At 42.4% G+C, this 15,855-nt stretch overlaps 2 protein-coding genes across 3 annotated transcripts; one reads left to right on the forward strand and one right to left on the reverse strand.

Annotated features, from left to right (window-relative positions):
- Positions 1-71: 71 nt before the first annotated feature.
- ost4 (oligosaccharyltransferase complex subunit 4 (non-catalytic)) lies at positions 72-1,273 on the reverse strand. The gene is made up of 3 exons (XM_041959221.1): positions 1,269-1,273; positions 617-754; positions 72-202 (listed from the first exon to the last, which is right to left on the reverse strand). Exon 2 carries the CDS (start codon positions 751-753, stop codon positions 640-642), a length of 114 nt encoding a protein of 37 aa, XP_041815155.1. The 5' UTR covers position 754; positions 1,269-1,273; the 3' UTR covers positions 72-202; positions 617-639.
- A 407-nt stretch (positions 1,274-1,680) lies between these two features.
- On the forward strand, positions 1,681-13,511 carry selenoi (selenoprotein I). 2 transcript variants are annotated; one of them, XM_041958339.1, is made up of 10 exons: positions 1,681-1,832; positions 4,388-4,456; positions 4,879-4,987; positions 6,571-6,645; positions 8,322-8,584; positions 9,148-9,256; positions 9,336-9,384; positions 9,475-9,655; positions 9,747-9,923; positions 10,296-13,511. In XM_041958339.1, the coding sequence occupies exons 1-10, from the start codon at positions 1,776-1,778 to the stop codon at positions 10,401-10,403; spliced, it is 1,197 nt and encodes a 398-aa protein (XP_041814273.1). In that variant the 5' UTR covers positions 1,681-1,775; the 3' UTR covers positions 10,404-13,511. The 2 variants fall into 2 exon arrangements, with proteins under 2 accessions (XP_041814273.1, XP_041814275.1); XM_041958341.1 differs by having other exon boundaries at positions 10,296-10,361.
- The last annotated feature ends 2,344 nt before the right edge of the window (positions 13,512-15,855 follow it).

Below are 15,855 nucleotides of genomic sequence, written 5' to 3' on the forward strand. Positions count from 1 at the left end.
TCATGACTCAGAATGGATCTAGTGTGTGCATGCAGAGCAAAGTAAAGAATTTATTCAAACGTTAACGCAAATAGAATTCATACATTTTTATTACAAAAAAAACAAACACACTACTGTGCAATCTTACAAAGAAATTCATGTCTTGGAAAGAGGCCTGGAAGAGGGGAATGTTGTTTCCATGGTGGTGGGGGTCCCATCTCACCTGTGGGGAGAATAAGACTTTAAGCAGGTTCACAGGTGTTAAACATTGGAAAGAAAACTCCTCTTGAAAGCTGATTGTTCTTTGATTTTTAAACAAGACTATGAGAAGTCAATAACAAATATCTAAGTAAGGTTACTCAACATTTTGATAGTGATGCTCAATGATCAAATGTCAACTCGTCCACTATGCACTAAATTGGAACAACTCAACCACTCCATGTGTCATGATGACCTTCATTTGCATTTTAAACCAACAAAAACACCACACTTGCTACTTTCACTCATTAGTATGTCAAATTAATAATGTAGCACCGAGTTAACAATTTGACGTGCTCAGGGTCACAGTGGAACATGACTGACAGTGGCAACCACAAAAACATACCCCCCATTTTAGACAAACATAAATTGCACTCACCTCTCCAATCACACCGGCAGACTCTACTCCTGCTTCTTGGGATTATTGACAGCAACATAGTGATATAACACAACCAGCAGGAACAATGACACGCCAAGCATGTTGGCAAATATGGCCAGCTGCACGTCTGTCACCATTCTGCAAAGGATAGAGACATACTGGTGTTAGAAAGCTGCTCAGTCTTACAATATGAGCATGTTGGGCCTTAGCAAACAGCTAAGGATCATGGAAATGTTTTAGCATGACTTCCGATTTAGCTTTCCAGCCACTTGTTTACATTCATTTCAGTGAAGTCATCCACCTGACTTATATCCATAATGATAGTAAGCATGATGTCAAGTTTAAAATCTTGAGGGAATTTTATGTCTGCCTGGAAAGTAGGAAAAATACATTACAAATCCTAGAGTTACTGTAACAATTATCACTACAGTACATCACAGTTTAAACGATGGCAACGTTAAATCAGTCTGACAAATTATGGTCAATTTGAGAATAGAACATAAATCTGTGTAACGTTAGCCTAGCTAGCTAGCTAACTAGTAGAACGAATACTGGCCGAATTAACCAATACAGCGGACGCTCCACATGATGCATCAATAAAATTACAAAATGCAACATGTTGCAATGTAGCGTAACTGATGTTATTACTTACATTATCCTTTAAATTGTTTATTTTCTCTCGTTCCGAGCAATATTTCAGCCGCTCAGCAGCAAACACGCCGATCTGTCGCTCTCTTCCGGTTGGAGGGGAAGGCCACGTCACGTTTGAGAGTGGAATAGAAATCGTTTTAATAGAGCGGACCTCAATGACCAATTAACAAACAAAAAATCTAGATACGACACCTCAACAATCATTTTCCGTTTTTGTTTTCTTGAGTAACATTCAAACTAATTAAAATCGTGTCATTTTGGACCACCCGAAAAAATTTCATGATGTTTTTTCTCATTCTTTCATCGCTGTCATCCAGGCCAGAGGTGGCGGTACAGAGCTGCAGCTAGCAGGATGTTTGCCCCCCGTAGGAGTGGCCCGAATGTTTCGACATCACCTCACCCGGCGTGAAAGACAGTGGCCGGACAAGCTAGATGGTACTTCGACTCGGCAGCTAACGTTGGGGATTTGCATTTCCGAGAAGAGATATCCATTCATCTCCATCTCACCATGGCTCTTTATGAATATGTCACTCAGGAGCAGCTTGCAGGCTTCGACAAATATAAGGTATGGTTAATACATAGCAGTAGCCTCTTAGCAGCTAGCCATTGATCCGACAGTGTGTGTGTGTGTGTGTGTGTGTGTGGGTGTTTAACAGCTAGCTGTCACGATCTGCAGGGTGCTTCCCAGGCAAGAAAAGTGCGTGAAGGTAACCAGAGTTAGCTCGCCACAATCACACGGTGATGGTCAAATGCCCCCCAAAAATAAAAGCGTGTTGTGATTCGATAGTAAAAACTACAGTATGATCTGCTCAGGTCAATTATGATGGCATCCTATATGCTGTTATGACCATACATTTGTTATTTATGGAGCTGTCCTCACTACCTATTGATTACACTTTTTATCAGTGGCGCTTGAACGCTATAATAATAATAATTAACTTAATTTGTTTAGCACCTTTTATACAGGAATTGCAGCTCAAAGTGCTTTACAAGAAAGAAATCACGTAAACCAACTGAGTGCTTTACATAGAGAAGACTGAATGGGTATAAAAGCACATATAAACATCTAAAAGAAAAAACCCTAAAAACAACTTATCTCCAATTACAAGGATGACTTTTAAGCGTTATATGCTGTTGCAAGCCTGGTGAATTAAACAAAACACATAATATTCACGTATTGCAAAGATACTTAAATATTAGTGGAGCGAATGTGTGAACAAAATGTTGGCGAATACTATTTTATTTTGAAAGTAAAGGCCGGAAGTCGCGTTGTTTACCATGCTGCTCTTGACACTGGCGCAAACGTGCTAATAGTTAGCTAGCTACTCTTTCTGTGCCACAGTGCTTAGCAATGAAATGAAGCTTTACTTTACTGTGTTTTTACACATTTCAGACATACATCCCCTGTTTACAAGGAAGGCCACTTTTTAGATGCAACCACATAAGAGAAAGAAATCCAAGTAGCTGCTGTAATGGATAAGTGAGGGGAAAACACTCAACTTGAACAATACAGCACTGTGGTCCAGTGACTATAGAATTGTGCTGTTAGACGGTTTATAACAGTAACACCCTTTCTGCTTGCCACACAGACCTTTTAGTGTTCAGATGATTCTCATAAAGATTAATATCAGTGTGCCAACACAGATACAAGCAGTCAGTTGTCTTGTCACTGGCCATTGAGGACAGTAGAAAACAGGAGTGGCAGTTATTCAAAGAACTAACAACACAGGGCAATACAGTTTTGATAAGGAGGATATAATTTGACTTGGCCGCTGTACATGTGGGATTTCATGATCCGAACGGCACGCAGTGAATCCATGAAGCTTGCAAACAAGAAGCAATAGCAATGCATTCAAAGTCCTCATTCATTTAAACCTGTGTGTTTTGCAAAGTCTTTAGTTTTTCCTGGTTATCTTCTTTATCCTTAAATGACACCAGCGCAGGTCACAGAGGCTCTGTCTCCTCCTTTGATTACTGTGTGGAACTGCTCCCCTGAGCTGTTTTTCACGAGAGACCCTTTTCCAATAATTGCTTTTAAGTGGCTCGCTCCATGTGTTAGCTCCCGTGGCTCCAGGATGGAGGAGAGCGGGGGATGGCATGTGTGAGTGAATGAGAGGACCGTGGCTCTCTTTGACACTGTGTTTATTTTCTCAATCAGTGCACAGACACAAGCATGCATGTGGAAAACATGTGAGAGAGAAAGGTTGTTCCACCGGTGGCGTTGTCCATCTTTCTGCAACAGAGGCTGCCGCCTCCTCCCTCGCTGTGTCTCTGTGTGGCTGCATGTATGCGCCTTCATTCGTGCAGTCGCGTTTGTGCAAGATTAGAGTGTGAATTACGGTTGAAGTGTCTGCTTTTGCATACGTGGTGATGATTGGGCACATTAGTTGCCCTTGTTGATTTGAGGAACTCACTGTTTTGACATTACTCATGAGTTTATCCACCAGTGTTTGAGCGTTATATATATCTATATAGTGTTAATATGACAGCACAATTTTTATAGTGATTAATTGTGCAGGCCCAGTGCAAGCTCGAGTACATACTGCCTGAGGGAGTGCTGTGTAGGCTGTTGTTGCATTAATACACATTTGTAGTAGTTAATTTGAGCTCCAGAGAGTCTTGTGAGAACAGTGCATTTAAAAATCAATAATTAAACCTCTTGATGTCATCTGAAAATGAAGATCCCCGTCCTCTTCCAAGGGAACCAAGAGTGAGAATGAGACCAAAATGTAGACATTAAAGTCAATCACAGAAAGCAGCCCTCACAGAAGACTGACATCAGATGGGCGGCATTTGGTCTTAACTGGAAAGTGTAACAGAGCACAGAGAAAGCAGCCTTACACGCATCTTAAATTATATGTATTCCAGGGAGGGTACATTACCCTGTAGCACGCACACATGTTCGTCATGCCAGGATAGAGTAACAGAGACTGGAATCAGGTTTGTTTTGAGCTGCGTGATGACAGGCCACCAACCAACATTAGCCAGTAAACAAGTTACACGTGAGGCCACATGGCAAACCTCACTTCACATGCAGTCAGATGAATTGAATCCAATTTAAACATGCTGCTGTTTGTGTTTGATAATCACACCGTCTGATAAAGTTGTGTCTCTTTGCAGTACAGCGCAGTGGACTCGAACCCCCTGTCTGTGTACGTCATGCACCCTTTCTGGAACTTTGTGGTGAAGGTGAGAGAGACCTATTCAGCTCTGTGCGTGTGTGTGCATGCATGCGTGCGTGCGTGCATGTGTCTGTGTGTCTGTGTTGTCATAGTGTTTTTCTGGTCTTTGGAGATACTGTGTTGTTTTGATTGCACTCATGTACCTGGTAAAGTGAGCAGGTTGTTGAAGCACTGACACATTTATCTACTTATCTACACCAAGCCTTTATTTTTATACTAATCTCCACTTGACTGCAACCTGATGTTCATTTTACAATATTCATCCCTGTCCCAGTTATGTAACTGTTCATAAAGTATGACAACAATAATTACTGTCACGTCGTTTAAGTCAGTGTCAATATTATGAGGGGAAGACTCTTTTTAAGAGCCAGGGGACATGTTAAGTGTTACTCTTTATCTTTTTATATCTGTCTGTCTCTTTCTCTACAGTTTTTACCGACATGGTTGGCTCCAAACCTCATTACATTTACAGGCTTTATGTTCCTTGTGTTGAATTTCCTTATGTTGGCCTTCTACGACTTTGACTTCAATGCCTCTGGTAAGTCCTCCGCACCACTTCTTTTTGCCCTGGTTGTGTTTGAGTGTGTGCGAGAGTGTTGTTCAGTTTATTTTGCATCATTCTTTAAAGTGGGTGAATCCACCCCGTCTGTTTAAAGAGTGGAGAGAAAACCGGAGGCGTGTATACTGGCGAGTTGGTTTATGAAAGGCAAAGTCCATCACCCACTGAAACATGGCCTATAGGTGGCTCAGGGTAATCACTAACCTATTACGTCCTGCAACACATCCTGGAACTACTGTTAACATACACAGCAGTATCCCTAGAGCATAAACAAAGACTGACACACTGCCCTTTAAGGATAACAGATAAGATGTCTGTTCAGTCTCATCTTGTGCACACACACACTGCTGTTCAAGTTTGGCATCACCTGTGTTATTGATGTTTTTTCCAATAGTGGCTGTTTTAACAGACAAAAAGAGTATCATTTAGACACCAAATTTATTATTTGTGAGTTTTTCTATGTAAATTATACATAGTAAATAATATTTTTGCTATTATTTACATTTAAATAGTTTTAGAAGAACAATTAAATGATTATTAATTTAGTCCATGTTGCCAGGGTGTTGCGTGGCAGGAAGAATTCTGTTGTGACCGTTTTATTCTTCGATTGTGAATTTGTTTTCCTGTCCAGAGAAAGTGACCTGAGATCATTACTGATCCACAAACCGCTGCAGCTGGGCTCTGAATATTTTGGGCCCCTGTTTGTCTTTGTCCCCTCTACAGTCTGCTCAGTGGTTAGATTGATCAGATGCTCAGCTGGTTCTCTGTCATCCACTTCCTGTAGCGTTAACCCTGGACGAACCTGTTTTATTTGGAAGATTTGAGAGAAGCTTTGCTAAAGCAACACGCCTGTTAATTCCAGCTTGTTTTGGATTATTGTGCACTTGACACTGAAACAGGAACCTGTTCCTGTTTGAATCTGCACACATTTTGATGTGAAGCGTCTTTTACCAGTGACTGGTGATTGATATTCTTATTTAGCTGTAGCTCAGAGGTTTCGTTGTCTCTTTCTGCCCTTTCACTTGTCAGTCAGGTTCACCTGTTGTGCAGCGTTTTGTTCTTCATGTACAAAACATTTTATACAAACCCTTCATACAAAATAACATCTCTGTGTAAAGAGGATGGTCTCCGACCTAAAAGCATGAAAGAGCATTCATAAATCTGGAGCAGCCCTCTCAGCCACCTGAGAATCGAATCAAAGCTTTTGTGGCGGGCGATTCTAAACTTTTGAACAATAATGTTGGTACACAATTAAAACACACACACACAGGTAGACATTACTCATACTCTCACCTCTAGAGTCTATTCAATGACCAGTCCAAGTGTCCTCACAAGAAGAGCTAACTCAAATGATGCACACGTGTTAATGGTTCACCTAAATATATGCTACTTAGCAGTTCTTACTCCATAGAGTTGTTTGTGAATGGCCCTTTATTTTACATTAGATAGGCTTAAACCAACCCCTCAGGAAATTTGAGGACAGTAAGAGAAGTGAAAGTTCATTCTGCTAATCTATGACTGTCTGTGTGGTATGCTGCATATTTACACTATCTGTTTCTCAGCTGCAGGACACGAACACGTGCCTAGCTGGGTCTGGGTTGCTGCAGGGATCTTCAACTTCTTGGCCTATACACTCGGTGAGTCCTAACCCCTGCAGCCCCTCTGTGTTGTTTTTTTCTCTGGCTTTTTGTGAGGCTCAGGGGAAATTCTTCCTAATGGAATGTATTCTGTACGGTGACTCTGGGACTTCATCCAAAACCGCTATGAGGAGAGGGTGTCCTAGTCAAAATCATGCGCATTCTGCTAAGATATACTGCACCAGAGGTCTGGTAAACACTGTTCCTCTTAGTTTCATCTTAATTTCCTTTAGATAATCAAGGTACTGTGTGTTGAAATGTGATTGCAGATATATAATCCTGAATATCTTGCTTCAGGTGAATACAGATACCAATATCAACAGGATGCCACATTAGCAATGCCATCAGCAGGATTATCATTAGAATAAACTGGATTGTGAGGAGATTTTGTTGCGAAGAAACTAAAATGACATTGTAAGAACTTCAGTAACTGTTTATGTGCCATCAACCAGATATTTCAAGGTGTTAATGTGGAGTATGATCACAGCATTCAAATACTCCCGACGCACCTTTAGCTGCCTGTCAACATGAGTACACACACAATTTTAGTTGAAAAAACTGCACGAGTAAATATTCTTTTCATATCGACAGTGGACGTGATGAATGTGTGTAATGTGAAGGGAGTTGCAGATAGATCTCTCTGGAGTTGGTGGAGCAAAACACAGCTGAAGAAGAGTGAACACAGCACCTAAGTTCATCAGGTGGCCAGAAACACAACTCCAAATGAACTGATATATGGCTCCATGTCTGCTGATGTTAATTGTCAATTGTTTGCCGACACATTCATCATAACAACTGAAATAGGTGATGTTGTGTCAGTGGCCAAACACTCATTTAATGCACTTTTAAATGGATGTATAATGTAGGTGATTGTACTCCAGGAATTAGGATCAACCCAAACCCTCCAAGAGGGACTAGTCACAGCAACAGAGCAGTATTTACACAGCAAGGTGCTACATTAAGCGTGATGAATACTTGGACATGTCTTCCCAACTTTTTCACACCCAGAGCACCTGAATGATGCCTCTCATCAGCAGGCAGTTGCAGTTTATAGCATTGCATCACAAATATGAACCTATAAACCTCCAAAGCTCAGAGGGATTATAATCAAAGTGCCAGAGGGGGAAAACTGATTCTGATGTTTTCTACTTTTTCATAGTTCATTCACTTAGAGAGCTGAGGGCACTTAGTCATACAGATGCCATCAAATTTTCTCCTGGGCAGTGACTCTTACTACAGTCTAATAAATACAGATTTCTTTTATTGTCAAATTCCTTCTCTGTTTGTGTGTTTGTTCGTGCGTAGACTTGTACTCTGTGAACCAGACGAACGACTGTTCAAAGTCTTGCTGACCATTTTGTGAACCCGTGAAATAAAGCAACTCTCCATATGGCGTTTCTTACGAGGATGCGTTTGCAGAATACTTCCATGTGTGGATGAAATGAAAGAAGTGCAGTTCAGTTGGTGTGACAGTGAATTCAGTGGTGGGAGGCAGGAATGTGGCTGTTTTCAAAGACTTTGTACAGTTATGTGAGTGTGGGCAGCGAAGTGGAAATGCGAGATGTTAAAAAAAAAAACTTGCTTGCACTTTGTATGTTTATGTGCTTCTCTATAAATATTCACATAAACATGAACTGTATGGAATGATCCGTGTCCTTTTTTTTTTCTGTGTGTAGATGGTGTTGACGGTAAACAGGCTCGTCGCACCAACTCCTCCACACCACTAGGGGAGCTGTTTGACCACGGCCTCGACAGTTGGGCCTGCATCTTCTTCGTGGCCACCGTCTACTCCATATTTGGCCGTGGGGAAAGTGGCGTAGGCGTTGCCACACTGTATTACATCCTGTGGGTGGTGCTGTTCTCATTCATTCTGTCTCACTGGGAGAAATACAACACTGGGATCTTGTTTTTGCCGTGGGGATACGACATAAGCCAAGTGGTAAGGACTCACACACATGGCCTAAGGTGTGGCATGAGTTGAAATGCACAGGTAGCTTTGCATAACACAGTTTACAATGAAAAGTGTCAGATTCAACATCAAAATTCCTAATCCTTAAAAGGATCTTTGAATTGAAACACTGGTACATAAAACCAGGCTTCTCCTTCCTAACTATATAATTGTAGATATTTATCACCTGAAAAATACACCTGTTGCAGCTTTTATCAGCTGTAGCTAGCTAGCTAATGTTAGCTTCATGAGTTGTTTAACTCTGCGGCTGAAAGAGCTGCTGGCGTTAGCGCACACGCTGGTAAAGGTAGTGTAGAGAGAACTGGCTCCCAGATGGTGAGTAAATACTAAACAGTGGATGTGCTAGCAACGAACAGGGCTTTTTTAGCATAAGCTGCAATCCCACAGGACAACGTGGCCTTGGAAATAATGCTTGCTTACTACGGCACTACACATGGAAGCTAGTTAGGTGAAGAGCAGAGAAACATGCTGTCAAACATACTGCCATCCCATCTCTTTTTATCCTGATGATTTTGCGTCTCATCTCCTTCCAGACCATCTCCCTCGTTTACTTGGTCACCGCTGTGGTCGGCGTGGAAACATGGTACCAGCCAATCATCTGGCACTTCCTCTACAGAGACCTTTTCACCTTCATGATCATCGGTGAGCTGTGGTGGTCACATTGTGTGCATTCATTCACTGGCTGAAGCAGCTGCAATAATTACTGTCTTTTGATTCCCAGTCTGTTCCTTCAGTGTGACCTTACCCATGAGCCTCTACAATGTCCTGAAGTAAGTCAGCTTTTCACTGGTGCTTTAGGATATTTTAGTATTATTATTTCACACGGTGCTCTGAACTCTTCACTCTCTGTGGTTTTGCAGAGCTCACCGCAGTAACACTCTGAAGCACAGCAGCCTGTACGAAGCCTTCCTGCCCTTCCTGTCTCCCGTCCTCCTCTTTGTCTTGTCCACAACTTGGGTGGTCTACTCTCCATCCAACATTGTCGAGCTGCAGCCCAGGATCTTCTACCTCATGGTGGGGACAGCCTTCGCCAATGTCACGGTGAGCCGGCGACCCGCGCAGCACATAACTGTGTGTACTCAGGTGTTAATGTGCACCTATTCATGTGTGGTTGTCTGCATTTACCTCGCAGTGTAAGCTGATTGTGTGTCAGATGAGCAACACGCGCTGCCAGGCGCTGAGCTGGCTGTTGCTGCCTATGACGCTGGTGGTGCTGTTAGCGATGACCGCGTTCACCAACGAGACCCTACTGCTATATGTGTGGACAGCTGCTGTCATACTAGCACACATACACTACGGCGTATCAGTGGTAAGAACACACACACACACACACACACACACACACACACACACACACACACACACACACAGACTACTTCTGTTGAAAAAAGCTAGTAGCCAGTTAGCTTAGCTTAGCATAAAGACTGTACGTGAGGGGGAGACAGCTGGCCTCGCCCTGTCAGAAGCTAACAAAAATCACCTACCAGCATCTCCAAAGCTCAACATGTTATATCTTGTTTATTTAATTTAGTTCAGAAGTGTGTGTGGGTTTGGCTTATTTGCTCTTAGTGGTCATGTACTGGAGCCTCCGCTGGTTGCCTGGTTAGGGTTAGAGTTAAGACAGAATTGAGGTATAAAATAATGGCCTTATATAAATAAATGGTCAATTTTTTTTTGCTAGGTACAACAGCTCAGCGGCCACTTCAACATCCTTGCCTTCTCCCTGAAAAAGCCCAACAGTGACTGACAGGAGGAGGAACGAATCGGCTTGAAAGAAGCAGAGGTTTAGGCTCCTTCCCTCCTCGGCTTATCGACACTTCACTCTCATCACCACGGAAACCGCATCCCCTCCCCTCCATCCATGAGGATACTGCAAGTGGAATAGACTGCGGCCCTTTTTCCCCCCCCACTGTCCTCAGACACACACAAGACACACACACGCACACGTTCCTAATCAACCAACCAAACTCTGGTCTCTGCAATGGGGCGGGCCCAGGGGCTCTGGCTTCCGACATTGGTGATTGGCTAACTTGGTTGAGCCAATGAGGTGCAATTGTTTCCTACGGAAATGTGCTTCAGTCATGAGGACAGGAGCCATGCAAAAACACACACACACACACACACACATTTACCCTACATTACTCTGCTTTCGTGCAGATAATTTATATCTCGTGGCAGGTATTTCAAATACAAACACAGCCACACACACACACACGAGCAGTCACACTCACACAGTATTATGAATGTACGATATGCCTTGGGGAAACATGTTTTCAGTTTTATTATATTAACAGGAATGCCTCAAGTAGTGTTGTTTCAAACGTGACCAAATCTCTCAATTGTGCCCAGATGTGGCTCATGCATCCACAGCTGTGTCCAGTTTAAAGGTTCCGTCACCTTCGTTATCATCGGATGATTTTCAGCCTGAAATCCCAGTGATATGTGTGAAGGGGTTCGGGGCATTTTATTTCCAAGCTGAAATGAAACTTTAAAAAAACGATTACTCCTGTAAAACATTGTATACATTTCCCTCTAATTAACTCCACACTCTGCTGTGCGCTGACGGTTGTCACGAGTAAACAGAGTTGGATTCTGACTAACCAGGGCGAGAACTGACCAGGGTGACCTCTACTAACCTTCCACTTCGACCTCTGTCTGAGCACTGGCCTCCCGGCTCTTCCCTACCCTCTGAGGTGTCGTGTCTTCACGCTGATTCGTTCGGTTTTTATTTTTTACTCCGTTTTTATATACACTTGTTTGGTATTACTTTGTTTGTCTGTCGCCACGGCAACGGTTTGTGGTTTAGTCGCGCAGCGCTTGAATGAAGAGTGCGTTCAAAAACCGCGAGCGGAGCGGACTCACTCTGAGGGAACAAGCCGTCGCACAGGACGCCACAAACACCGCAACACCGCCTGGCATCAGTCTCCTGCTCGCACACATATTAACACACCTTTTATATTGTCTGTCAGATAAGTTGTGTTTTGTTGAGTTTCTTTTTTTGGTCTGGTAAACACTGTTCCTCTGTGTGATTCAAACGTTTCCATGGTGAATGGATATTCAGTAGTGGCTGCAGACTGGACTCATCAGTTCAGATTTGACAAGGCTTCACATCTGTGTCACCTCTCGCTCTCTTCATGCTACGACATCGACAGTTTGTCAGTGTGGCTGTAGCTTGGAAGAAAGTCGTTCTTTTATGTGTAATCTGACCTTTTGGAGTGCCTTGTCTATCTGCAAGGACTCCAGTATCTGTTGACATAGGACAGAGAAGTCCCAGCTGCACTTAAAGAGTTTCACAGTTCAAGCTGATTGAATCCTAAATGATCAATGTGGAGCCAAGACAAAGGATGGAGCATTCCACGAGTCTTCTCCACCGATGTTTTTAAACTGTAGTTCTCAACCAGACTAGCAATCCAGAGCCCTTTTTATGTCATGCCGCGGTTTGGGGTGGAACAAGTGGATCCAGTCGGCTAAACCATCGGCCCAGTGTCGGGGTCTCAACGGTTCTGAAGGAAAATGGTTGAAACGAGCCAGAATATCAAGTATGTTGGGAAAGCCTTTAACAGTACTTGCCTTGTTAATGGCAAGCTGTGTTTTTTTTTTTTTTGTTTGTTTTTTTAATATTCATCATCTCGTATACAGCAGATTGAAAGTGTGACAACACTTTGTGATGAAAAGGTACATAGGACCCATTCGATACACAGGAGGAAAAATCTACTCGGATCTTTCTTTGTGGATCATTTTTGCCACTTCCCAAGACGTTTTGTACATGAACTGTTATGCAACACTGAACGTTTAGACCACAGCCTTGTAGGGTCGCTGTCATACTATCGCGACTGGGAGAAACAACGTAAGATCCATCTCTACTGCCATAATACCCAGTACAGTAGGCTGTTTCGGTTTGCAGTACCTCTGCACTGCAACTGGGGAAGGCTTGTATGCAGTCATAAGCACATTGTAATGGTTGAAATTTAATTTGACACGTTGTTAATGAAGCCCTACATCTGTGACTTTGGAGACCGTAGATTGTAGTGATGTGAGGACAACAGAGATTTTGCCACCAGGACAGTGAACTGTTTTTCTGGTGGGCACATGCACTGTCCGGCTATGTGCTGGTCCTTGTGTACAAGTCTGTTAATGTATGGGTGTATACTCTGTATGTGTGGATATCTGTGTAAATACACATATTATTTCTTCATTTTTATTTTATTTTTTAAGCTACAAATGGGTTTGTTTTCCCATAGGCGGATTTCTATAAACATGGGGCAGGTCATTTTTTAGACCAGAGCATGATGCCAATCAGCAGTGTTCTTTTCATCAGCTCCAAACCCTGCAAAGCTACAAATCCATCCATGTAGCAGTTACTGGATCAGACGAGGCAGTTGTTTATTGTTTGTTTGTTTGTTTTTCTAACACTTCTAGTCTCTGCTTCCTTACTATCTGATTGGATCTAGATGTGAATGCCTCCACCGCAGGCTGCAAACACTACAAACAATGCTAAATGCAACAAGGGATTTCATGTCACGTTAAATGAAAAATGTTAGCTGGGTGAGAAAAATTGTGCCATTCAATGAAACAAGCAGGCAGAAAATACCCGAACAAAACACAGAACAAGTGAAATTCTCATCCAGCTGGCAGCTGAAGTCAATTTAATACACATTTGTTAAATTTCTGAGCTTAATTTCTGGGCATTTTTTGTAGTGTGCTCCTCAGCGTCATTCACCACTTTGTAGGAAACAGTCTTAATCCCCCCTGGATCAATGAACCAAACTGTTCAAATTGTGACTAAGTTGTTGTATAATGCTGCCCTGGCCAACACCCCAGGGCTTCAGTGTGGCTACTTGTGATGTTGTATTTAACCAGTGAAAGAAAGGACTGTCCAGAAGCAAATAAAAGTGACTTTTCTTTAACCACTTTACTGTGTCGGAGCCAGAAACCTGGAACTTTTATGAGTTCCTTTAATATCCACTAGGGACCAGCAGAGAGCAGCTTGTGTGCTCGGTAGCATTTACATGTCAAGTAATTATATTTCTTCAGTGTAAACATGACCTGTGCCATGGTTGCATGGCACTTTATCCAGATTTTCTCAACTGCTTACAAAAGGTCAAGTTTGCAACTACATAAGCATATCAAACAAACAAAAAAAGCTGGCTTTTCTTTTCACATACTGCACACGTACAAGCACGTGTAGCTACACACACTCTAATTACAGCATGCATCTTTGAACCACATTTTCTTTCTACGTCTGTCACGTACGCTAACATCTACGATCAAAAAGCTACATGTTGTTAATGATTGTTTTGTCTTATTTATGCTGTATGTGTTGGCATATGTCAACGCTATACTATAAAATGACATTTGTAGCATTGCAGGTAGTGTGTGTGCTCTCATGTAGCTTATATTTTTATATTCTCCATTCACAACATTGCTTCTACCCAGCTAGAAAATGCATGAAATGAATAAGCTGAAATTTGAGCTGAACTTTTCCTCTCGTGGCCCCTTCATAGACAGTTAAGCAGCCATGCTGTGGATTTTATTCCTCATCATAGGAGTACTTACTGCGCGCTTCAGCTTCAGCCATTCGAAGGCTACTTCCCTTCCAAATCCTCAATTCCTCATCTCTGAAGAACAGCTGCTGGTCATTCGCCTTCACACCATGCAAAAGCAAAGAAAAAAAAATACCACACTTAAAATTCTTATGTTTGGAGAAGTAATGTAGTTTTATGGGTAAAGCCTGATCTTTATAATCATTCCCTCAGTGTCATCAGGACGTTCTACCATACTGCAGTACAGATGATGCATCACAATACCACAGTTATTTATGAGGAATATGTTATTAATGTCAGCAAAAGTGCTCAGAAATGTGATGCATTGCTTCAATTTTTCGTCAGTTTGGTAAATGCTTTTGAGTTGTGCAGTGAGAGCAGATACAGTGTGTTCAGTGTTGTGCAGAGCTGGCAGAGAGGGACATATTTAGCGAATACTGTAATAGCAAAACAACCTGCACTACATAGAGGCTTCAGCAGATGGCGCTGCAGAACAACACATGCCACATGATTTTCTGCTGTATGCCCACGGTTGCAGCAGTCGAGGACTAAACAGTGTTGAATGATGCAAGTTTCTCTAAAATGACTTTCCCAGGTAAAACAACACAGCATTTTTATCGTCCGCAGTGTGAACAACGTGTGTGCTGAACTTAACACCTCTGACTCATGTGGCTCTGCTTTCTGTTACAGGCTTCATTAGTAATTGATTGTCTCCTCGCCCGCGATTTGGTCTGGCAGCAAGAGCTCGGTTTGAAGTCTGAAGTTGGGGAGGGAGCGTTGACTTCCAAACGGAAAGCAATCAGAAATCCTCAAGTAATCTTTAAGAGAAACTGCCAAAGGACATCAAAGGAAGGAACTACAAGGCGAGTTTTCCTTTAATAATGGCTTGTATATCATTGAGTCAGTTATGTTTGAACGTGGAGGCCCAGCATGCCGGTCTTGGATCGACCCCTCTATTGTGAAAGTGTAGGTGCTGAGTTGTGCCTGTCAAAACAGCTGGCGGCCGATCGCGATGGCCGCTTATCTTGACGGGATCTTTTTCATCCAGAAATATGACCCTCGTCGAGCAATGATTCATCCAAACAATGTGCTGCGAGCGAGCCAGAGGTTCGCTCGTCCATTAAATATGTGATCCACATCATTGTCTGGGAGCAGTCAAATGAAGCGGGGTTCAAAGTGTTTTCCTCGGCTAAAGATCGCCACACAATGTGGAGCATTGAAAGAAAAGCAGTTGAGAGCCTTTTAGTAGATCTGGCTGTGGTTCTCTGACACTTTCCCCTGCTCTTCACACATTAAAGGCACGTTACTGTAAGAATTCAGATTTTCCTGTACGTACATGCACATAGTAAGTTGTGAAGCAATTTTCATGCTGTACCGACATTAGAGGAATTTAATTTGTTTAACGTTTTTTTCATCAAAAGCCAAAAGTCAGTGTTTTTAGTATCGAGCTGTAGCTTTCTCCTTCACTGAAAGCGACGATTGTTGTCAGCTCTGATTCAAGACAGCTACCATAGACTCCTTTAAAAAGCTGGTAATAACTAATACATGTAACTAATGACTTTTTAAACTGTTATTAAATTCCTCCCTCATTCTCATAAAAAAAATCCCACCCACACAAGCCAACAGCCATGTGAAAATACAATCGAAGCGCTGTCAAAGGTCGCCAAAGCAACAGCAATATAGCCCTCACCCTAAAGC

The sequence above is a fragment of the Chelmon rostratus genome, chromosome 18 (assembly GCF_017976325.1).
Source record: "Chelmon rostratus isolate fCheRos1 chromosome 18, fCheRos1.pri, whole genome shotgun sequence".
Lineage (NCBI taxonomy): Eukaryota > Metazoa > Chordata > Actinopteri > Chaetodontiformes > Chaetodontidae > Chelmon > Chelmon rostratus.